General features: G+C 57.0%; 1 protein-coding gene across 1 annotated transcript in view; it reads right to left on the bottom strand.

Moving 5' to 3' along the window:
- The window catches only part of PKP1 (plakophilin 1), a 43,107-nt gene extending 32,249 nt beyond the window's left edge, over window positions 1–10,858 (bottom strand). Inside the window, exons 1-2 of the mRNA XM_045536191.1 lie at window positions 10,450–10,858; window positions 1,123–1,226 (exon numbers count right to left, since the gene is read on the bottom strand). Of these exons, the coding sequence (XP_045392147.1) occupies window positions 1,123–1,226; window positions 10,450–10,651 (306 nt within the window). The 5' untranslated portion in view covers window positions 10,652–10,858. The remainder of the gene's footprint in view (window positions 1–1,122; window positions 1,227–10,449) is intronic.
- Between the last annotated feature and the right edge of the window lie 13,022 nt (window positions 10,859–23,880).

Below are 23,880 nucleotides of genomic sequence, written 5' to 3'. Positions count from 1 at the left end.
CCCTTGTCCAGGATCCGGGACATTTGACAATCAGGAGTGACATGTGTGAGCAATGTGGCCCAAAGCAAACCGGCCCCACAAAGACGGAGAGCCCCACCTTACCGGGAAAAGCAGGCTTTAGCCCCACCTGACAATGTCTTGAGGGCTTCACAAAAGGATTCCCAAGAACAATATAGGCTAATGTTGAATCAGCAAAAATTAGCGACAGTCATAGAATTTGGGAACTAGGAGGAACCTTGGGTGCCATCTAGCCCAACACCCCTGATTTTAGGGTAGCAGGAAACTCTTGCGCTGGCTGGTACAGTTGTACGCAGAGCATCCACCACGGGGCTTGGTGCAGAGTTAGGGTTCAAGGAGTATTTGTTCGGTAAATGGACGGGTGAGTAGAGTAGGTTGAGATCACTTAGAAAGACTGGCAGCCAGGATTAAAGGATCTAGAATAATCTCTACCCATGGCAATAAAAAATAATCCTAAGAATTATTGTCACCAGTTTTTTTCTTGTACATTAGTTCATTTAATCCTGAAAAAACTCCATGAAGTAGACTTTGTTATATCCACTTTACATGTGCAGAAACTGAGGCTCAGAGTTTGAAGTAGTTTGCCCAAAATCACATGCTCAATGTGAGTAGCAGCTAGAATTCGAACCCAAATCTGTCTGACTTATAAGCTCAAGCAGCACCTCACTCCAGCACGCAGCCTCACACGCCCTCCTGGCCGCTGGGACCTCCCGGAGTCCCCTCTGCGGCCACAGCACAGACTGAGGGCAGACGCCCCTTCAGGATTTTCCTAGAAACATCTAAACTGGTCCACAAATGGACCTCAGGAATTGAAACTTTTCCCAAATCCATGATCGTATTGGGAAATGGACTTTTTTGGCTGCTCTTTTTTAATGATTTTTCTAAAATGTTCTCATTTGAGACATTTAAAAACATCAAGTCAGCCCGGGAGCCACGTCATGAAATAATGGCCCGGCAAACAGAGCTAGCCGGAGCCGACGGGCCTCCACTCGTGGACCAGAGCCCGCATCGCTCTTCAGCAACCAGTGCAGGTTTTCTCCACCCTCAACCCCAAAACCATCCCACAAACGCCCCGGGTCTTTGAGAGCGGAAGCAGTTCCTTACCGGGTACCCCCACGAGCCATTCCCTGCCTGGAACTTGGAGTAGTAGCTGCTCCTGCTGGTGGTGCCGTAGTTGTGATTGTCGGCCAGGCCGTCGTACATGGAACCTGGAGGGCGGAGGAAGAGGTTAGGACGGGATGGCTGTGGTCGTCCCCAGCCCTCTCCCCCAGGGCAGCGCTTGAGCGTCCAGGTCCACCTGGCCCGGGGAGAAGACCAGGTCTGGGCTCCTGGAGGAGGCAGATAGAGAGTGTCATCTGCGGATCACCATCTCTCTCCACATCCTCCACTGCCAGGGCCAAGGGAAGGGCCACCAAAGACTGCTGTCCCCTTCCCGGGAGCCTAATGGCTTCCCTGCTGCTTGGAGCAGGTTGACACCTACAGATCAGGAATTGGTCTGGAGGGCCTTGGAGCACTGCCATTCCATCCCAGGGAATCAGCACGCCACGTTCCACAAGGATCAGCTTCCCACTTGGGGGAGGCAGGCAGGACCCCGACATTCCTGGTCCGGCAGCGACGGCCGATCAGTCTGATCCAGGGAAGGATCCTGGGTTCAGTTCTCAGCCTGGTCCCCACCAGTGACCAGGCAAACGTCCGCCCCTTCCTTCCCCTCCAGTGTGCTCTAGCTGGCAATCAACCTCAAAGGCCCGGGGAGGATTAATTAATGTTTTTGGAGTGCTTGGAGACCCACAAATGACAGGCTGCATGGGAAAACAGAGTGTCATTAGGGTTATTAGGGGCACAGTGGCTTTGAATCACAGAAAGCAGTTCTGGCTTTTTGGGCTCCTGGTGGGGCCACCCCTCTCTGCTCCCTTTCACTGGATGGCAGGGGGGCTCTAAGGGACAGCCTCAACTCTGAGCAAGCTGGTCTGCTCACTGTCCTCGTGTCTTTGAAACATGGCCAAAGGTAACCTGCTCCTGACTTTGCTCACACCACTCTTCTTGCCAAATCTGCCTTCCCTCCTCGGCCACAACCATCCAATCTCACACATCTCTCGAAGCTAAGCTCAAGACCACACCTCTTCCAGGAAGCCCTTTCTGATCAGCCCTGCTCAAGGTTACCTCTCCTTCCTCTAAACACATGCTGTCCTGACCTCTGTAGCCCAATCTCATTCTGCTTGGTGTCCCATTCCCTTGGCTACCCTCGGAGCTCCACAAGGGACAATCCGTGGCTCTGTGGGCTGAACACCCACAGCAAGGCCTGCCCTACACTCTTGTTGCATGGATGGCCTCTGGGAATGAAGGGAGGTGGGATACGGGGAGAATGTCCCACGAGGGATGCACTTCTTTTCTCTAACGCGATGGCCAGACTCCCCATCAGAAACCCCGTCAGGGGGAGAGGGTTGAACAGTGATCTCACCTGGCTAAGTTAGCTCCTCCCCGTCTGCCACACCCACCCAGGCTCCCCAGCCTTTCCCTTGGGGGCTGAAATATCTGAGCTGGGAGTAGAGGGAAGAGCGGGGGGCAGCTTTGGAAGGACGCAGGCATCCCTGCCTGGTGCCATCTCCTCTGTCCCGTGCCAGATGACCACCCATCCCCACAGCAGAGGGCATTGGCCGATTCCCTGCCCCCACCCCAGCATGGAGGACCACCCAGACATCTCGGGCTATGGCAGACACAACCTGTCCTGGGAGCCTGGAGGTGCTGGAATCAGTCCTGGCTCTGACACTTGGGCAAGCCACTCTTTCTCTCTTGGCCTCAGCTTCCTCTTCAGCCAAAAGAAGGGAGTGGGCTCTATACACCCCAAAGGCCCCATACAATTCCAACGTTCCATGGTGGTGTGATTATAGTGACACACACCTGATGGCATTCAGAGGAGCCCGACTCCCCTTCTCCAGAGGTAGGGTTCCACTTGCGAGGAGAGGAGGAAGGACAGACATCAAAGGCTATACCTTTGCCACCTGCCTCGGGGTCCTTCCAGAGGCCTCCGCCATGCCCCAGGCCCAGGCCCAACTCTGGAAAGGCCTCCCTGCCATGAGCGTGTCCTGAGATGCTGTCACGTGGCCCACTGAGCCTCTGACGTCCTCCAGGCTCCCTGTTGGGTGCAGCAGCTCGTCCCTCCCCTCCCTCCAGCGGCCACTCCTGGGGCTGGTGCTCACCAGGGAAGGGGGCTGCAGCCAGGCACGTGCACGGTCAGGACCTTGCCTGCGGCCGGGTCTCACCACCTCCCTTTTGTCCAGCCTGCTTCCATCATCCCTTCCAAGGCTCGGCAGGCCAGCGTGTGCTTGGCTCTTGCCTTGTGAGCAGGTGGATCTCGCCAAAGGGCGGATGTGGGTCAGCCAGCTGCTTCTGGCTGGAAGACCTGGGGTGGTGACAGATGTCCGTGGAGCCCCAGGGAGGACTCCTGCTAGGAGAGGCTTGGGGGGGGGGGCTCCCATCCCGGCCTCCATGCCTTCCAGGAGGGAACCTGCCAGCACGGTGGGACTGTCCCTCTGGGTCATCAGACAAAGCATCTGCTCCCTGCCGCCCTGCACCTGCCCACCTCCCTCTCACCCACTCTTCTCCCTGTGAAGCTGGGGCCTCTCTACCATGGAAGCAGGGGGGGACCCATGGACACACAGAGGCAGAGGTGGAATTCCCAAAGCCAGTCCCCGGGTCGCAGCAGAGACTCTGGGAGACAGGTGTGAGCTGTCACTCTCACTTCTGGTTGGGCCAAGGCCTCCAGGCCCCTCCAGGCGGCTCCTGAAGGCATCGCCTAAGACGCATCTGCAGCTGGCCCTTTTTGTCGACTAGCTCTTGTCCCCTGCCCAGCCCTGTGGTGCAGGTGCCTGGTGCCTGGAGGCTGCACGTCCACGTGATTGCAGGATGGGGTCGGGGCCGTGAGTGCTGCTCATCCAGGGCCTCCTCCCGCCCTAAGAGGGCCCTGGTGGATGGATGGGGCAAACCCAAGGTCCCGGGGGGGCAGTGAGGGGAGGGAATCCTGGTACCCAGCTCACCCCACAGTCACCCTGTCCTCCAGCCACGACCTGCCTTCCCACTGTTCTCCCCAGATGGGCGCGGGTGTCATGAGCAAAGCAGACGGTGGCTCCTCCGTGACGCTGGCAGCCGATTCTCAGGAGGCGTCTGCCCACCCCCGGCACCCCAAGGTCAGAGGGCAAACATCTCAGAGCGTGTATTACTTTCCCTAGTACACAAGCAGTAGGAGCTGCTCTGTCCACATGGCTTGTGTCATTTATGTCAGCTGTTCAGGGTGTCAAACAGCCTCAGAATCCACCACTCAGGTGACTGGCGTCCTGACGTGCTGCTTCCCTGTGGGGCCTTAGACACGACTGGCTGATTCCCTCCTGTGTCATCGCGCGACCCAAGCTTTCTCACCTACAAAACCTTTGAAAATGGAGGCAGCTCCTTCCGTGGGACACGTGGATGCTCTCTCCAGCGGGCAGCAAACCTTTGCAGGGTGACTCACCCTATCCACCTCCAAGCTTGCAAACAGGGCACGCCCACTGCACCTGAAACATTCTTTGTCTTCTCAGTCAAGTCCTCCCCCTGCACTCAAAACCTCGCACAAAAATCAGCTTCTCTTACGATCCACCCCACCCAGCCCTGGGAACCCCAAAGCCTCAGCATAACCACGTCAGCACTCTGTCCAAGCGCTACACTCACTCCGTGCTGGCTTGTGTGTTTCTTGGAGTGTGGGTTCTGTACACTCTGAGCGTGTGTGTGCGGGGGGCCAGGGTGTGCACCTGTGTACCCTTCTCCCAGAAAGTAGGGCCCGGGTCTCCCCAGCCAAGCTGGGAGCTCCCCGAAACAAGGGAGCTTCACTTTTGCTAGATCCACACCCCACACCCCCCATGCCGGGAACAGCTTCTACACAGAGAAAGCTCTTAGGACATCGGGCTGCCTGACCAGTAGGCTCCCCCTGGGACAGAGGGCACCTGGAATCCCCTTTCTCTGCTTTCCCTCCCCTCTAATCCTTCTCTCTTGCTAGGTAGGAGGACTTGCCACAGGGCAAGCTGCTCGGGAGGTTTATTTCTTGCTGAATCTCTCTCCATAAGGCTGATGTCCCTTCTAGCTTCTACGCTTGAAAAGAGCGCACCTGTCCCCCAGTATGGAAAGTGAGAGAAAGAAGCCCAGTATCCTCCAGCCTTGAAAATCCTCTACTTCGCCCCTGAAACTTCTTCCACCTGCAGTGCCCGCCGAGGCGCTAGGCCCATGGCAAAAGGAATTCAAACACGATAACAAGAACTGCCAGGAAGATACTTCTTAGACGCTACCCTCAGAGACGTCTAAGAGTGGGCAGGGGCGGGTGGGCTGCATCTGCAGGCGGCTCAGGCGCACGCCCTCGGGGAAGACGATGGCCAGCCGTCCTCCTGTGCCCTCCGCCGGGCGCTGGGAGCACTGGAGACCTCCCTCCCCTACTCTGGAGCCTCCAGGAGCCAGAGGAGGGCAAGGAGTTCAGCACAACCTCACCAGGCGCTTTGATGTGGTTCTTGACCTCTTCCTGGGCATCCACACAGAACAGAAATGCCAAAACAAATTGGGCTGCTACGGCCTGTGTTCTCTCTTCTAGCTCAGCAGCCCACGTGGTTCCCGCCGGCTCTGCCGGGGCCTGTTCAGCCCGGCTCTGCCGGAATCCTGCCGCTGCTTCTGCTGGTCTGCTTGTGGGCACCCCCAAATCTGAGGGTAGAGCACGGGGGCATCTGTGGGGCCAGGACGGGCACAGGGGCAGGGTGGTGGGTTAAGGGCTGGGATGGGGCTCAGCACCTGGGATCCAGAGTGAGAAACCCTCACCAGGAACTACAACACCAGGTGTCTGTGTGTGTGTGTCTGTGACAGATGTGGGCCTGTCACTGTGTGGGTGCGATCCCCGTGCTGAGTCTACACATGAGTGAACCGGGGGACCAGAATGCTGGTTCTCAAACTTTGCTTCACATCGGAATAGCCTGGGAGTTTTTTAAAGTCCTGGTGCCCGGGCTGTCCTCCACACCACTGACTCAGAATCTCCGGGGACAGGACCCAAGTATTTGAATTTTTTACAACTCCCGAGTGATTCCAATGTGTAGCCAAGTGTGAGAGCAGTGGATTAGAAGATTCTTTTTTGTGTGTGTATCAGGATGTTTACGAGCACGACGAGGCACGCCTTGCGGGGAAGAGCCTTTCTGTGCACAGCCAAGGTGATCTGGGCAAGTGGTTTGCAGAGGTAACGAGTAACAAAATCTATTTCCAAAGAGCGTTACCATAACAAAGCACTTTAGAGATGATCTAATCCAACCTCTGACGGCTGCAGAGACCTAAAAAAAGGTAGTGACTTGTCCAAGATCACACACCAGGCAGCGGTAGACCCGAGGTTGGGCTCCTACCACAGCACGAGCTGCAAGGTGGGGTGAGTGTGTGTACGTGTGTGTGTACAGGTGTGGGTGGGTGTGTTCACGTGTGCAGTGTATGTGTGCACACATGCGTGTGTATGTATGGTACCTACAAAGAACTCCACGTGAAGGTATCTAACATTCCTCCATTTCATTTTGTTCAAATATCACACACCTTCCAGGGACCATGCCCCATTGCAGAAGCACTTTCCAGATCTTTAAACCTAGAACAATTGGTGTATTAACACCTACAATTTGGTACGTGGGGGAGAGGAATTTGTATTTTTAAAAAATCTGTGTCAGTGAGCGCAGCAAAGCAGCAGGACCCAGGGAGACAGCATCTGCTGGGAGACACCCTGGAATACTCAGCATTTTTGCATGTGTTATAACAGGCCAACGGAAATTCTGGCTACAACTGCAACTTCAAGCCAAGATACATTGTCAAGAAACAAGAATCGGTGCATTTGAAGCTTAATTAGCACGCTCTGCGGCTGGAACAAGCCAGAGCGCAAATATACCCTTTACTGTCTCCCAGCTCCGCTTCGGTCCCAAGGAAACAACCCCAGAAGTGATGTCTGTGGTCAGGAAAGGACAGCCTTCAAGGAGCAGAACAGCAGCATGTCCCCTCGGGCAGAAGTCCTCGCTGAGACACAGCCACACACAAACAGCAGGAGCCCCGTCACTGTGCTTGCCATGGGGCTGCCACAGCCTGGCCCCAGGGGCCGGAACAGACACGGGAACCTCCCCCGGCCCAGTGTCGCCCTCAGCCCCTATCTCTGACCAGAGAGAAACAGAGGCTGGGCAATTTTAAATGGGAAATAATGCTTCTGAGAAGAGGGGAGAAGGAGAACTTCAGACCCAAGGCAGAAATAAGAAATCACAGATGCCCGAGCAGGCGCGGGGGACAGAAACCAGGCAACGGTGCTGGTCGTGCAGGGCTTCCCCGGAAGGAGAGATGAGAAAAAGGGAACCCCTTTCATTGAACTTCATGTGCGATGTGTGTTCACAGCGGTGGTAGGGGGTGCGTAGGGGTGGATCAAGTGAAATTTAGGCTAAGCTTTAGGAAGAGGCTCCAAGGGAAGTTAGAAAGATCTGGAAGGTGGAAGGTGTTTGATTTCAGGTTGGGTACCAGCCCACCCTACACAGGGCAGCTCATTGTCAACCCCTGGAGGGCCTTTCCCACCCTCAGGGAGGTCAAGGTTCCCCAGGAAAGACCCTTGCTGAGCAGTCACACCCCCCTCAGTTTCCTCTTGTGTCCTGCACGGTCTGGGAAGAGAAGTCACAGCACTGGTACCCACAGGCACATCCCGAAAACATGGTGTGTGTGTGTGTGTGTGTGTGTGTGTGTGTGTGTGTGTGTGTGTGTGTAGGGGGCGACACTTCAGGGCCAGTTCAAGATGGGCAGGCAGGCTCAGAGCAACCCCCTTCTGCAGGGTCTCCAGGTCAAAGAGAGCCTCTTTGTCCTCCTTGGGGACCTCATGACCAGGGCAACGTGTGTGTCTGATCTGCCATTTCAGGGAGGGCTTGGGTGGAGACAGGCATTTGGATCCAGGCTCCCTCCACAGGGTCCTTCCAGCCCTCAAGGGCTCAGTTCCCCCTCACTGACAAGACGGAAAAGAACCCAGGTGGAGAGGACTCCGGGGAAAGCTGGGTCTAGCACCAGGGTCATGGTGGCTGGTCCTGACTGTCCCTTCCTGGGGTACAAGGAGCAGTGGCCATTCTGCCCAGCCATCTGTGGGGTGTGGCTGGCCTTGTTTAGAGCAGGGTTTCTTAACTGGGAGCGCCTGATGGAATTCAGGGGCCACAGGAAGATAAAAGACCCAGAGAAACCGACTCTGCTCTGGGAGGAGACTGAAGGAGAATTTGGGTCTGTCCAGGGGGCAAGGAAAGGCCTGGGGCTAGGGTCCTGCCAACGCCTTCCCTCCCAGGAACCAAAGCAGGCTCATGACATGTAAACCAACACGAGAAAGAGGCAGCTGAGTGAGTGGAGGTGGCCACAGAGCACACAGGGAACGCTTGGGCGTTTCTGATGGAGAAGACGGAGAAATCTGATGGAAACAAAGCCAGACAAACCAGAAACACCAGCTCCAAGTGGCCCAACCGCCTCTTCCAGCTAGGACGCCTCTGGGGAGACTGGCCCCCTTCAGGAACCTCCCCAGAGGCTGAGGGTAGAGGGGACACACCCACAGGGCTACTCCTTGCAGAGCTTAGTGTTAGCCATCAGCGTCAACCCTCCCCTGCCTGAAGCCCCCTGGGGGGGATCTTGGGATGGAGAAACAGAGAGGGAATGAAGGAAACCCCATCAGACAGACGTTACCCACAAAGACCAAGGCTGGAAACAGACACTCAGCCAGCAGCCCAATAGGTGGGAAGAAGAGTGGTGTTGGGGGCACCCAGAGCCAGTTGAGATCTTTCTGGAGCTATGAGCCAGGACCTCAGACTGGGACAGAGTGGGAGTGGGAATGGGGCAGGTGAGCCTTGTGCGGGGAAGAGGGTAGGTTGGCTTGAGCTTCGCCCGAGGCTCTAGCCAGAAACGGGGGCACTCTGTTATCCAAGCCTACTTCCAAAAGCGGCTAGTAAGCAGCTACCAGGGTGCTAAAGGAAACGGAAGGAGGCAAGTGCTCTGGAGGCGGCATGACCTTGAGTGGAGACCTGGCAGGAGGGCAGCCAGGAGCCTAGACCAGGGCAAAGGCCACCCAAACCAGAACAGCAAAGGCTTTTAGGTCTGGGGGACGTCCTTTGCCAGCTGTCTTCCCTCCCTCAGCTCTACACAGGGGCCACTCGGGAACGGGGGGAGCAGCAGAGGTAGGAAGTGCGAGCTGGGGTGGAGGGGGGAGGGGAATGGGCGGGGGTCTGCCCCCTTTGTCTCCTTCCTCCCGACTATCCCCGGCCCCTCATTCTCTCCCAAAGGCCCGGCCTGATCCTGGTTGGCTTGTGCTGGTTTGCAGGGGCAGCAGCACAAACTGAAGCTTTGCTCACTGTTGTCGTCATTCCTACTGGGAATCCTTTGCACTAAAGTATTGGTCTAAAAAGTCTTCACAAATGCCCCTGTCAGTTCCTGCACCCTCCTCCCCGAGTCTCCTGGGTCCCTGCCCTTTATCCCGCCTCCCCCAGTCACAGAGGGTGGGGGAGGCGACAGTTCCCCACACTCAGATTGGAAAAGTACCAGTGAGGGTCTCCGCTGAGGTCTTCCCTGAGCCTGGGGGAACCTGCCACTCTCAGTCCCTACTGTCCCCATAAGGCACTTGTTTCTACTTAAACATGGTGGGTGGGGAGAATCCGTGGGAAAGAGAGTTTTCTACATTTGGCAAAGCACATCCCTGACCCCGTTCCCTGTCTCCAGGTGCCCACTGGCCCTGCAGTGGCCTTCCAAGCAGGCTCGTCTCTTCCCATGAGGCTCCTGCTAAGTGTGGTGGACTTGTCCCCACTCCCTGTGCTACTTCCCGTACAGCAGTGCCTCTCCTGAGCCCCCACACTGGTCTCAGTGACATCCTCACCCCGCCCCACCGGGCCTGGGATCCCCCTGGGCCTGGGTGCTAGGCACTGGCCACGGGCTGGAGGCACAGGGAATTGGGAGCCCAGGACGGACGGCGGGTGGCACACAACCCTCGGTGAGTGCTGGCACCATGGCGGCCAGGAGAGCGGGGCAAGACAGCAGGCGCGACTGATACCCGAGCAGGATGGGAAAGAGAAAGCAGCCCAGACCCAGGGCTCCGGGCAGGAGAACCACCCGCAGCGGATCCTCAGCCTCCTGTGGCTCTGGACAGATGCTCCTGGCCTGTCCCCCAGGGAGCCACCCACCCTTGCCCAGGAGCGCACGGTTGTTGTCGAGCTTGTGGGGCTGGCGGGGCTCCACCCTGTGGGAACCGGCCTGGAGCTCGGCTGCCCGCACTCATCGCAGGCCCTGCCCGGGGCTGGCAGCCCCTGGCTTCCCTGCGGCCCCAGGATGCGTGTGTCCCTTGCCCGCACCGCCGGCCGAGGCACGCTGGGAAGGGGCGCACGGACCATGCGGGCGCCCGGCCTTTACCTCGGTTGGAGTGGCTCAGCGTGGACGCCTGGGAAGACTTGGACTTCTGCCGCTTGACCGTCATCATCACCTGCTCCTGCACGCGCTGCCTGCCCGAAGTGCCTGTCTTCATCTTTTGGTCCGACGGCAAAGCCAGCGTGGAGTTGTCCTGGTCCTGGAAGCATTCGTAGGCCAGGGCGGTCTTGAGCGGCGAGTGGTTCATGGTGGCGGGAGGCGCGGGGCGGCGAGGTGCGGGGCGGCGGCGGCGGAGCGTGCTCTTCTCGGCTCAGCGGCGCCCTGTGGCCATCAGCGAGTGGTCCGCGTGAGGCTCCCGGCGGCTGCTCCTGGTGCCTCCACCCTGGCTCGTCCCTGCACTGGCGGGGCCCGCCCTCCGTCAGACAGGATATACCGCCCCTGCCCTGCACCACCCACTCCGCTGGAGCTGCAGGGCACCGGGCCCGCGCTCTGGGGGGCAGGGCCGCCAGTCCCCGCCAGTCCTGGTGCGGAGGCTCCGCGTCTCCCTTCCCGCGCCTCCTTTCTCCCTTCCCTCTCCCCGTGCGCGAGACAGGTCGCAGGGGGGGGGGGGTGCCGAGGGAGACGCCCCTCTGTCCTGTGCCAGTGGCTCATGGAGAAAGTATGTGCTCAGCTCAGGAACCGAGGGAGGCTTCTCTCTAGGAAAGAAGGAGCCTTTCTTGGCCAGGCTGCCCAGGACAGCCGGGTGCCTGTCTCCTGCTGTGCTGAGGTCACGGCAGAGACCAGCCCTGCCGGTGGGGGCTCCCAGGCGGATGGCAGCAGCACAGCTCCTGCCCGAAAGCAACGCTCGATCTTGCCAGACAACCCTTCTGCTCTAAGTCAGCCTCCAGTCTGCAGGGAGTGGGGGCAGAAAGGCCGGACCGAGGACCAGACTTGAGATATAAAACCACAAAGTAGTACACCTGTCATTTGGGAGTATGCCCTGGTAAAACGCCACGTGAACAGAGGATCCTCTCTGAAACTGCATAGGTACAGCCTCCTAAAACAATGCCTGGCATATATTAGGCACTCAGTAAAAAATTAAAATATTTTTGAATGAATGAATGACAGCTGACTTAAGGTAAATTAAGTCTAAGTTGACTCCTACCCAGATCCTTACCGAAAAACTGGAGAGCTGTCTTGCCCCTAAAATGACTCCACTGTGGACTTGTTAGGACCAGAGTGTGCGTTCTCCTGCACACACTCACACCCCTGGGGACGAACGTGCAGCGACGCTGCCCTCATGTCGCATCCTCACGGACGGAGGTAGCCCGCACCAGTGAATCTGGAGCGTAACGAGAGCTGGGTATTTTTAAAAACACGCACTTTGATGGAAATCTTTCTAAAAGCTGACACCTTCTGCCTTGCCTCCTAAAGCAAACGATACTGAACCTATGTGCCGAACTTCGCAATCACACTGGTTTCTCATTCTGGACACGCGTCTCTGAACTGCGTAGTACCGCAGTCCGGCCGGCTTCTTAGCTTCTGGGGCTCCACCGGCTGCATGATGCCGTCACTGCCGTCACTCTTGCTGTCATTTATATAAACGCTCACACACTTTGCATTTCGTTTGCCCTTCTAGTCTGCAGAGGAAGGGACAATTAGAAATCTATGCTTGTTGAAATGATGTGTCAAGGAAAGATCAAGAAAATGGAGTGACCGTTTCAGGGACCACAGGAAAGTCACTCGCTCACTTCCTGAGAAACGGGTGTTCTCTGCTGGGAGTCCCAGTATTTTTCTAGAAGGCATCCTGGCAGCCACCTGCAGAGCATAGTCTCACAAGGCAGATCATAGTTTCTAACAGATACAGTTTTATAACTGAGGGTTGTGTTCCTACCAGAGGTGTGACCAAAAACATGTCAGAGATAGATATAAAACACCTGTGAACTTCTATCATCACTTAATGTTATACGATTCTGCTTTCAGCCATACACTGCCAGGGCTGGACAGAGCCTTGGACTTCATCCAGCCAAGCTCCCAATTTCACTGATGAGGGGAGGAAGCAGTCTGCCCACAGCACCCCAGGTGGCAAAACCTCCATTCTAACCAGGCCTGGTGACTCCTGGTCCAGTGCTCATTCCAACACACTATCTGGCCTCCCTTATAAAAGTCCTATAAAATGGGCATTAAAGTACAGGGCACACCGATTATATAAGGGCCCCAATGTACTATAAAGTATACACGACAGCATATAAAAAATACAACTCCATTGTATCACATATTTGGCCTATCTAAAACCTAATATACTAGCTATAATAAACGTTAATTAAGTCTTTAAATAATGATGATTTTGTTACCTTCCGGGATGTAGAAGGGCCCTGAAGGAGCTGATTGGAGTAGCCCACATTCCTATAAAAGGCAAGTCCATGGAAGCTGAAACTGATTATCTTTAAAATCACTTCCAGGTATAAAGTCCAGTTTTTCTAGCTCCTTTTCTATTATTCTGACATATTGGTAGCAATAGCCAACAGTTACTATGCCCCCAGCACCAGGCCTACAAACCAGGCACGGCTCTGAGCTTTTTATATGGACCATGCCGTTTGAATCCTTATGACTCTATGAGGTGGGTACCAGCGCCATCATCCTTATTTTTCAGGTGAGGAAATTGAGGTTCAGTGAGGCCACCCAGCCGGTAGTGGGCAGAGACAAGGCCCTGGAGCACAGGCAGCCTGGACCCAGAGGCTGGGCACTCGGTGGCCTGCCAGGCTGCCTCCTTGTGTTTCCCTGTGACGAACAGTGGGTTCTATGGGTCAGTCTGTTAACAGCATCCAATTCCATCCCACAGCATGAAGGTCAGGCCAGCAGGTTCCAGTTCCAGCTGTGCTCCTAACTAGCTTCACAGTGTTGGACGAGTCCCCTCCACGCCTGGCATCAGACCTGCAAAGTGATGGCTCCTAAAATCCACTCTAGCCCCAACACTCCGTAATTCTGATGTCAAAATTGTGTGGATTTGTAGAGCAGGAGAATCTTGGATCAGGTCCTTCCAACGGAGGAGAAGGAGAGGACGGGGCGGTCGAGTCACAGGCCTGGGCCAGGGGGAGGGAGGTGCGAGGCTGGGATTGCTCTGAGGCTCAGGTGTGTGGTTTTGAGCCAGCAGGACAGAGCTGTTTCCATCACCTCTTTTCTGCCTGCCCAAGTCCCACCCCACATGGGGCCTCGTATCAGAAATCAACCAGAAAAGAGGATGACACTCCTAACGGGAAGAATAGATGTCAAGGAGGCATGGTCACATGATCTTCACGCTGAAATGACATGCTTTCAGATGACTGTCAGCACATATATGTAGATGGTAAAAAAGCTCTAATGAGCGTGAGTTAATTTGAGCTTGGAGGGTGAGGGGGTGGTCTGGGGAAAGCTTCCTGAAAGAAGTTAATTTTGACTTGCTTCTGAAACAAGACGAGTAAATTTTCATCGTTGAAGCAATGAGTGTGAATGGGCTTCTAATCCTCTTTGCTGCCTGTCCTAGAAGGAGCATTAAGTGCTACCTAGATTTCACTCTCAACACTCAAGGCTCACAGACTTCACATCCTGTGACCTTGATGTTCACTAACAAATGGAATGTGGATTCATTTACTCAACAAGTGTTTACTGAGCATCTGCTGTGTGCCAGGTCCTGTCCCAGGCACTGAGGATACAGTGGTGAAGATGAAGTTTGTGTCCTTATAGAGCCTACCTTCTAGAGAAGGGGGAAGGAGGGGAAGACTGGCCCAGGGAGGGCTGAGAGAAGGTCTCTGGGGCTCCTCCCGCTTCTAAGGGTGTCTGGGCTGAAGCTTCTTCTTGCTCAGTTTCAGCCTCCCAGGTGAGGGGACCACTTCAGCTGGATCCCCAATGGATGTGAGCACCCCCAGGATGCTGGGAGAGGAAACCTTCCTTTCTGAACCCCTGTGCTTGCCTGGAAGGCCCCACCTTATCCAGCCGGGTCCCTCTGCACCTGACCTCTGTTTCAGGCACCTTCAGACTCCCGGGCCGGCTCCCTGTGGTCAGGCCTCGCCTGGCTGAGGTCCTCTGGTCAGGTGGCAGGCTCCTCCGCGACCGCCTAACTCAGGAACCTTGTGCCCTTCCCTGATGAACCCACACTGCCCCCGCCCATCCCTAAATAGCTTCTGTCTCTTCTCCCCTTACCGTTTCATTTCCCTGCCAGCGCTCGCCCCACGCTAAGCCTGCCCCCGTGCCTTTGCACCTACGCGATCCCCTCTCTGTGGGATGGTCTCCGTCAGGCACTTATTTAACATGTAGCGAGCGCCTAGCTGGGCTGGACATCATGCCGCCCCTGGGGTCGCAGTGATAGAAAGGACCAGACCCCGCCCTCAGAGCACTTGTGTCCTAAAGGGATAGATGGAGAGTAAACTTGTCGACGAGCTGGCAAGATGACTGCAAATTATACCAAGTGCTGTGAGAAAACAAGCGAGAGGCTGGGACGAAAGACAGAGAGGGACAACATCAGCCACGGGGGGCGGAGCGTGCTGGGTGGGCTGAGACCCGAAGCGTGAGGGGTGGCTGCCCAGCCCAGGAGCGGGGACGGCGTCCAGGCACAGGGAGCCGTGAGCGCAGGAGCCGTGAGCACGGCACGTCCTTGGAACGAGCAGACCAGGAGAGGGTCGGCGGGCACGCCGTGGAGGGCGGGCTGTGCTGTCCCACGCAGCTTTCTGTGGTGACAGAAACGTGCTGGGTCTGGACTGGCCGCTGGCATCACTTCAAATTATACCAAGTGCACATTCAGCTCTTTGGACACACCGGCCGTATTCCGAGTGCTCCCCAGACACGGGTTGCTGGCGGCCACCGCATCGGTGCAGGATCACCCCGGACCTTCTAAACCCGGGCTTGAATTTTATTCTAAGAGTGATGAGAGGCCATTAAAAGGCCTTAAACAAGGGGTGACAGGACACTCCCACCTCCTGCCTTCCCCCCATTTGTCAATCCGATCCACCCCTGTGGAGGAAGCCCCTGGCCCAATTCAGTGCCCCTCCTGGGGCCCTCGGTGCCTGGTGCCTACCTATGTTGTCACCCTTGTCACACACCATCATATTCATGTGGCTATGGGACCTTGAGCAGCCTGAGGGAAGGGAAGTGTAATATTCATTTCTGTTTCCTCACCGTCCACATTACTAGTACACATCAGGTGCTCAATAAATATTTATTTTGTTGAACTGAACCCATATCTTGCTCTGGATCAAGGCCACGTCCCAGACCCTCCCCGGGTCTTTTGAGTAATTGGGGCTCAGTGTGTCCTGGCCGAGCCTTTGCCTTTCTCTTAGGACCTTTGTCCTCAGCTCCTGCTGCAGGGACACCCTCAAAACACACGCAGCCCCCGCCCGTCTCCCTGGGCTTCCACCAGAGCACAGGGAACCTGCCTTTCTCACTTCCTAAGGGAAACTGACATCAGGAAATCGGAATTTGTTCAACCCCCGCCCTGTGCTGGACATCTAGGAAGTCATCGTCACAAGGCTGTGGGTAAACCATGCCTCACAGAAACCCTGCAGTGGCTCCTTGCAGAATCCTGGACCCACACCGCCCTCTCGGGGTACCAGGGCAGGAGCGGAACAGACCCCAGCTAGACTCCTGGAGTGAGGGGTGCCAGCCTCGGTACCAGCTGCAGCCACTGTGCCTGGAAGGTGGAGGGTGCACAGAGAGGCCCCAGCCATGGGTGGGGAAATGAAGGATAAGGGGGGAGGGTGGGGACACCAGAGGCCACTCCCGCAGCCCATTGGCAAGCACCCCAGTTAGAGGATCAGAGCATGTGACCATGGATCCCTTGTGCCCGAGGGCTGGGGCCAGAGGGCAGGCCTGTGCCCATCTCCCCAGCCTGCTCTGCTCTGGAAGGAGCTGAGGGCGAGTCCTGGCAGTGGGAGGGGAGAGGCAGAAGGGGGCTGGGCGCGGAGGCCCAGAAGGGAGGGCCTGGGTGAGTCTGAGGCGTGCTGGGCTGGGCCAGCTGCAGGGCGAGGCCAGGGTGTGCACCTGGGGCTCTCAGACACAGCAGGACTCTCAGAGCTGCCCTGCTGGTCTCTCTGGGCGGGGTCAGTGGGGCAGGGAGGGGGGGGCAGGGGCGGCAGGTGATGAATAACCCAGCAGGGACCCAGCCCGAGCTGACTGCCTGCTGTCAGCACCAGATTTGCCCCGGCCCCGCCCCTCTGCCAACCCAAATTCTGGTTCTGTCCTCCCAACACTGGCTCATCCGGGGTCCTGCCTTTCTATCTGCCCTCTCCTCGGGCCACAGTGCTGTTCTGTAACCCCTGCTAGGACGAGGGCCGGGCCTGGGCCACAGCCTCGGGATCCTGCTCAACCCCCAGCTCCCTCCGGACCCCAAAGCCACTGCACACAGATCCCAGGGTGCGCCCAGGGGCGTAGGAGAAGGGCTTTGGAGTCAACAGACCAGGGTGCACATCGCAGCTTTGCCGCTGTGGGCTCTGTGACCTTGAACTAGCCACGTAACCCCCAGTTTCCTCATTTGTAACATTAGATTAGTAACACCTACCTCATGAGACTCTCACAACCATAAATGGGTATTTATGTCAGATGTCTACACAGAGCTCGGTGCCCTGTAGATGCTCAATAAGAAGCAGAATTTCTTCCTTCCTCCAGCAGCACTCCCAGCCTCCTGTCTAACTGCCCCCTCGCCCACACTCTCCGAGTTAGACACACCGTCTGGGGCCAAGCCCCCAGCTCAGGCCCGTCCTCCCGGCTTTCAGGGTCTTCAGATGTTCCCCCTGCCCCGAGCAGGGCTCTGCTCACAGCCCCTCTCCTGCCCGCCCTGCCTCCCCTCCCCTCCCCTCCCCTCCCCTCCCCTCCCTACCAGCACTGTCTCTGCAACTGTGGCTGTCGTTATTGCCCTTGGAGAATTCAGAATTTAAGAGGCAAAGGGGACCTCAGAGCCCAACTAGTCGAGCCCCTCGATTGGTCAGAAGAGGCAGCTGAGTGCAGAGAGGCACAGTGACACGGCCTTGAGAAGGACTCGGTGTCTGGGTCCTGCCTCCCCCAGGTGGAGACATGGGTCCCTTCCTCCCTTTTTGGCAGGTGGATGGAGGTGGGGGCTGGGTGACAAGCTTGAGCTTTAAAAGGGAAGCCGAGGCAGGAGAGGACTCCAAGCGGCGGCCCCTGCAGGCTCTGCGCCCCCTGCCTGTGCTGGCAGCAGGGCTGTGTCTGGGGGTTGGGCAGTGGCCCAGGGAAGGGCCGTGGGAGCTGAGCGCTGGCAGGGGCTGGGGGTGCGTGGCCAGGACTGAGCAGGCCCCTGTGCTCACGCTCTCTGTCTCACAGACACCTGCCCAGCCCCAGCCCCAGCCCTGCACAGCCTCGGTGATAATTTCATGAGTCACCCGCCCTTGCCTGCAGACAGGGCAGCCACACCCAGGGCAGCTGGCACCGTGGACAGGGTTTCTGCTCTGAGCTGCTGGGCAGGCAGCCTGCCAGGCCGTGGATGGGCACTGATGGGGAGCCAAGACGCTCCAGGGCCTTGGGCCAGGCGGGGAACCTGCTGAGTGGCAGAGCCTCCCGTCTGCGTTGCCCCATCGCCCCGGCCAGGTGCCTTCTCCCGAGGATCATCTCCCCCACCTGTGTTCAGCAGGGCCCTGGGCTTCAGGCTGCTCCCAAAGGGCCTGTAGCCCTCCTCCGCCCGGGCTTGAGTTAGGAGCCGTGACCGGTCATTTGTGGCTCTCTCCGCCAGACCCAGCTGTGACTTCACTGAGCCCCATTCAAATCCGTCACAGCCCTGCCCTCAGGAGCCCAGCTCAGATGCTCTCACCTCTCTCACAGCCCCCCAGGGATGCCCAGCCGGAAGCAACCCCCCCTCCCTGCACTCCCGGAGTAATCTGCTCCTCTCCATGCCACTCAGCACCTCACGCTGTCCCGTGCACCGTGGGGTCCCCGCATCCCCAGCAGACCGGCTACGGTGCTCTCAGCATTGGAAAGGCTCAATCCATGTCTATGCAGGCAACCCACATTCCATTCCTGTGTCCTGTGATGACACCCCTGTGACCAGATGCCCCTTTCAGCACCTTCTTGCTCCCCCTACCCTCCCCTCTTGCCAGGCCGCGTCCCCTGCAGGAGGACACAACCATGCTGCGACCTCAGGCCTTGCTGGGGCGGGGCTGGGCCTGAGCACATTGTGACAAGGAGCCCTCGAGGAACTGGGGGGTCCGCTGATGCTTCAGCCTTCCAGCCATCTCCAGTCTTGGGGCTCCGCTGACGGCCACAGCTGCCGGGGGAGCAGGGTGGAGGGGTGGGGCGGCTGGGGCTGGGCCCAGGAGAGCTGGGGGAGCCCTTCTCACCCCTTTCCAAAGGGTCTCCCCGTACGCTTTGTATTGGCCCTTCTCGGCCCTCGACTGGCCTGCTCTGGGAGCCCCTTGGCCCCAGGGAAGACCCTGGGTGGTCTCTACCATGGAGGGTCCTGCCACCCACCCCACTGTCGTAGAGGTGGCTCAGTGAAGCGGGGTCACTGGGTCAGGTTGGCAAGAGGGGTCAGCTCAGGGCTCTCTGGTGACCCCCAAAGCCCAGCTTAATCCAAACACGTCCCTGCCTCACTGCTCCCAGCTCTGGAACCCAGACTGGGGTGAGGAGGGGTCGGGGAGGACAGGCAGGGGGACAGTGGAGACAGAACTTGGAGCCTTTTAGAGCCACTGGATACTGGAGACCACTGAGATTGGACGGTGAGTCAGGGAAAAGAGTGCAGTTTTTTCTGCCATGAGGGGACATCGTACGATAACTCTCTGGAGTACTTTTCGGGGTCCTTGGGCAGATTTTGCCACTGCTTCATCTTTTTTCCCACAGAATCACGGTCATGTTTCAAATCTATCTAGTTCTTTACAGTCTGCCAAGTGGTTTCCTGTCCTTTAGCTCCTGGGATCTGCCCATCAGCTCCCGGAGAAGTGTGGTCACCCTGTCACTACCCATTGTAAGGATGAGGGGACTGAGGCTCAGAGAGGGTAGGGGACTTGCCCAAAGTCCCTGCTGGTTCATGGCAGAGCCGGGTCCCAAAGGTGCTTCCTATGAACCCCCACCACCTGCCCTTCCTCCAGGCTGCACCTTACGTGCCATGAGACATTTGTGGGGTGGAGGGAGCTGCTGAAATCCATTCATCAGGGGACACGTAATTGGGATACATGGTAGCCCCCCCACAAAAGATATGGGTCCACGTCATACCCCCCAAAACCTGTCACTGTGACTGTCCTGGGAAAGGGGCCTTTGCAGATGTCATTAACTTAAGGATCTTGAGAGTGGTCGGGTGAAGACGGGACAGAGGTTGCAGTCATGCTGCCACAAGCCAGGGAACACCTGGAGCCACCAGAAGCCGGAAGGAGCATGGAACGGGGCCTCCAGAAGGACCCAAGCAGGCCAAACACCTCCAGGACCGTGAGAGAGCAAGCTCCTGTTGTCTTAAGACACCAAGTGTGCGGTCATTCCTGCAGCAGTCCTGGGAACTAATGGAGACATTAACCACGAAACTCTCCCGGTCACGCGGCATGAGCTGTCCCTCTCTCAGCGAACCCACTCGGCGCGTGGCTTGGTGGGGGTGTGAGACCCGTGACTGCTGGCGGTGGGGGGGCAGTACCAGAATGACACAGGCCCTCAGCAATGGTGCCCTGCCAGGGCCAGCTGGCGTCTGCTGGCTCCGGACAGCCGACCTCCCACTCCTCGGCCACCCCCACCGCCGCCCGCCGGCACGTTTGGTTTCACTCCACACCACGGAAATGAACGATGCCCCGACGGCTCTGGGAAAAGTGAAGCGGCCACGGGTAACGTCACCTCTCTGCCAGGAGGAATTTGTGAACCAGTTACGCCTCTGCCAGGAAGTTGGAGGGGCCCAGCCTCTAATAACTGCCCGTCTCGGCCTTGGCGGCCCGTCATTTTCATACTTCCCTGCTTAATGGAATGTCTCCAGGCAGTCAAAGGCAACACAGCCGCAATTAGACACAGCAAGGAAACATAATGGGACTTTGTCTCTCTATGGGGCCTTTCATTCCGAGGCTCAGGCAGTTTTATGAGCCTTGGGAGGGCCCCTGCTCCTCCCTTTATAGACGGGTAAACTGAGGTACTCTACAGGAAGAGCCAGAACAGGGCTCCGGTCAAGTTACCGATCGGCGCTACCAACCAAGAACTTGGCTCTGAAGGTCCATCTGGCAGCCTTCGTGGTCAGGGCCGCCAGGCTAACAGGAAACTTTTGTTTCCCCAGAAAGTCCTCAGGATTTGCTGTATCTTCTAAGAGACAGTCAGAATGAGGCTCGGCTCTCCTGCCCAGCCTAGTGGGAGTCCGGGATTGGTGGGGCAGAAGGTGGGCATCAACGCAGAAAGAGCACTGCTGTGGGAGCCCTTGGCACCTCATTGTACCTGGTACAAAGCAGAGTTCTGGGCCTGGCTTGGCTCCCAACTGGCTGTGTGACTTTGGATGAGTCACTTGCCCTCTCTGGGTTTCAGTTTCCTTGCTTGTAAAATGCGGGGGTTGGAGTAGATGCTCTAAGTCAGTACTTCTTGAGTCTCAATTCACATTGAATTGAACTCGCATAAAATACAGGTTCTGATTCAGGAGGTCTGGGGCGGGGCCCAGGGCTCTGCATTTCTAGCAAGCTCCCGGTGACGTGTGTCGATGCTGCAGGTCCCCAGACCACACTTAGAACCACAGGTCTCGGGGCAGATCATCTAACCACGATCTGTAAAACGCCATCATCTCCTCGCCACCACCTTCCCCAGGGTGCTGTCTGAAGAACAAATAGGCTCCTATGCGTAATAGCACTTTATAAGCTGTAAGGTCGTGTACAAATAGGTGGTTTTTAAAAAAAAAAAAAAAAACACCAATAATATGATTAAGACATGATGTTTGCAACCAAAAGACTTGGCTCAAGACCAAGTTCTGGCACCGCTCACCGGCTAAGGAGCAAAGGCATCGTTTCTCTGAGCCTGTGAAACTGGGTAATGAAACCTACCTCACGGGCTCGTTATGAGGATTAACTAGAATAAGGTCGTCGAGAGCAGCCCCAGCCCAGACGACCCCGTGTGTGCCGTCACTCAGGCGTCCTTCGTCGTCTTAACCGGTATCCCACGTGCAGGAGGCCAGCGCCTCCACCCTCACCTGTTCTCATCCCTCCCTTGCTGGAGGTCACCTTCTGGGTGGTGACACAGTGGCCACTCGGTCCCCAGGTCCCTCTAGGTCCCACTCAGGCTCCTCTACTTTCCTACTGTGCTAGAGGCTGGACCGGCAGCTCTCTCGGCCCAAGTCCCCGACTGCATGTGGCCCTGACTTGGGCTGCTTGGGGGATCTGTGGACACCTGCCTCAGCTGCCCCCAGCTGGAGTTTGGGGGGTTGGGCAGGAGGGAGGCCACCTGGCCTAGGTCAGGGGGACCTGCGTTTCATTTCCCTTGAGAAACTGCCTGCCAGCCAAAGGTGCTTGGGGTTTGGCAAAGAGGCAGTCCGTCTCCATGGTGATGCAGTGAACTTGTAGGCACAGCCGCCCACCCCCATCCCTAGCATGAGCCACTCACAGCGGGGACGCTGTGACAGCCAGAATCAGCAGTGTGCAGCCCTCTGGAGAAGGTCCCAGGTGTGGGCTCTCTCCCGACCTGTGGCAGTGAAGTCTGGTTATGTCTAAACAGAACAATTACCCTAATTGCTGTTTGTGCTAATTATACTGTCATCGTTGGTCCTACGATTGGATAGGCATTACTCACCCCACCTGGCCACGGAGCAGCAGCCTCCTGCAGGCCAGACCCAGGCCACCGGGAGGGAGGGCAGAGAATGCAACTCGGTGGCCCCCGATGGCCAGCCCAGTCTGTCTGAGCCTCGGTCTACCGGGTACCACCCTCCAGGCCTTTGGGGCTCTCTAACTGTGATGAGGATGTCTCTCAGTTTCTAGGGATGAAGGCTTAGGTTTCCAGATGCACAAAGTTTACACAATATACTTCAATGTACAAAAAAAGGAAATTACCTGACAAAGTTTACACAATATACTTCAATGTACAAAAAAAGGAAATTACCTGATTGTCTATGCCCAATTCTACTGAACTCACAGGCCCCCTTTCTAATCACGACGGGGAATCAACAGTGGAAAACAAACCGAACTTGCCTATTTAAAGTAGCTGGGATGCTTATCTAACAGTCTCTTTCAGATGCATTCAAAGTCATTGGAGTAAGTAGTCAATTCAAAACCCAACTCTTTCTCTGGGCTGTTCCTGCCCATCTGAAGGGGCTGCCCCACCCCTGCACCCACCGCACCTTCTGTCCCCAATGCACACTTGTGCTACTGGGAGGGTGGGGAGCTGCCCACCCCACTCTGCCCTCTGTTTTCAGAGCCTTCTGCCATGTCTGAGGCCCCCAGAGTGGGATAGCTCCGTGGGAGTGTGGCCATCTCTCCTGCTGGCCAGACAGCCACCATCTCAGCTGGCCCTGAAGGTACCCTGAGTCCTGGTCGTGACAAGAGCTCCATCCCCGCCTGGGTGTGCCACCCTGCCGCCTTCTGGCTGCACTGCCAACAGTGACTCCCCAGCAAATCTGCCAGTCAGCACTCCCAGCCTCCTTGCAGCTCCCTCAGGGGCACACAGGACCTTCCAAAGGCATCGGAGCCATGGGACAAGAGCTCTGGACCATGTCGCTAGACACCTCCCTCGGTCATTTATAATCTGTTGCCCTGTCCCTTTTTGGATGTAGCCCCTTGGGAACCACCAGACACTTCTGAGGCCCTCGCGGTTTCCTAGGTCTGTATCCTGAGCAGCTAGGAGCAAGCCCCCTGCATGGGGGTCTCCCGCTAAACCTCTCTGGGTGTTCCTACCCCTAAGTGACGCTTCCTCCCTCCTCTTGTCTCGAACCTGATGGCGGGGGTGGAGGGCAGGACACTCATGCCTGGCACCTTTATCCTCCTCCCCTGCCTCTCCCTGTCCCCTCTCCCAGGATCCTTCATTCTCCTCTTGGGTGGAAGCGTCCCCACGTCATCCAGTCTTCCATATCCTTTGTGGGCAAGACGCCTCCCGGCTTAGCCAGATCACAGGAGAAGTGCAGGGAAAGGAAAAAAAAATATGGATATGTCAGGAGGGATTTGAAAATCATCAACCGAATCACACGGAAAACTCACAGCAACCTGGGGTAGAGGGACGAGCTGGGAGTTGGCCAGAAGGACTGGTTTACGTCCTAACACCGCTCGTTCCCAGTTCTCCTTTTTCCAGAAAAAAGAGTGTGATATGCACTAGTATCCACGAGCCACAAAAGTGTCATGGGCCTTTGGGGTTCCAGCCCACCTGGCCCTTCTTTGGGAATGACTCCCCCCTCTGATTCATACGGACACAGCGGCCTCGGGGCCCCCAGGAGCCCTGTTCACATGGCGTGGCCCTGCCCCGGCCATGGTCAGTGGGCCCAGCCTGACCTCAACCGCTCCAAGCACAGTGACCCTGAATGTGGACTCGGGTGTGTGGGAGCCTGTCTGGGTAGTCGGAGCCTATTCATCCGCCATGTCGACTGGCGTGGAG

The sequence above is a fragment of the Lemur catta genome, chromosome 23, assembly GCF_020740605.2.
Source record: "Lemur catta isolate mLemCat1 chromosome 23, mLemCat1.pri, whole genome shotgun sequence".
NCBI lineage: Eukaryota > Metazoa > Chordata > Mammalia > Primates > Lemuridae > Lemur > Lemur catta.
This window is presented reverse-complemented; position numbering and strand designations above follow the sequence as displayed.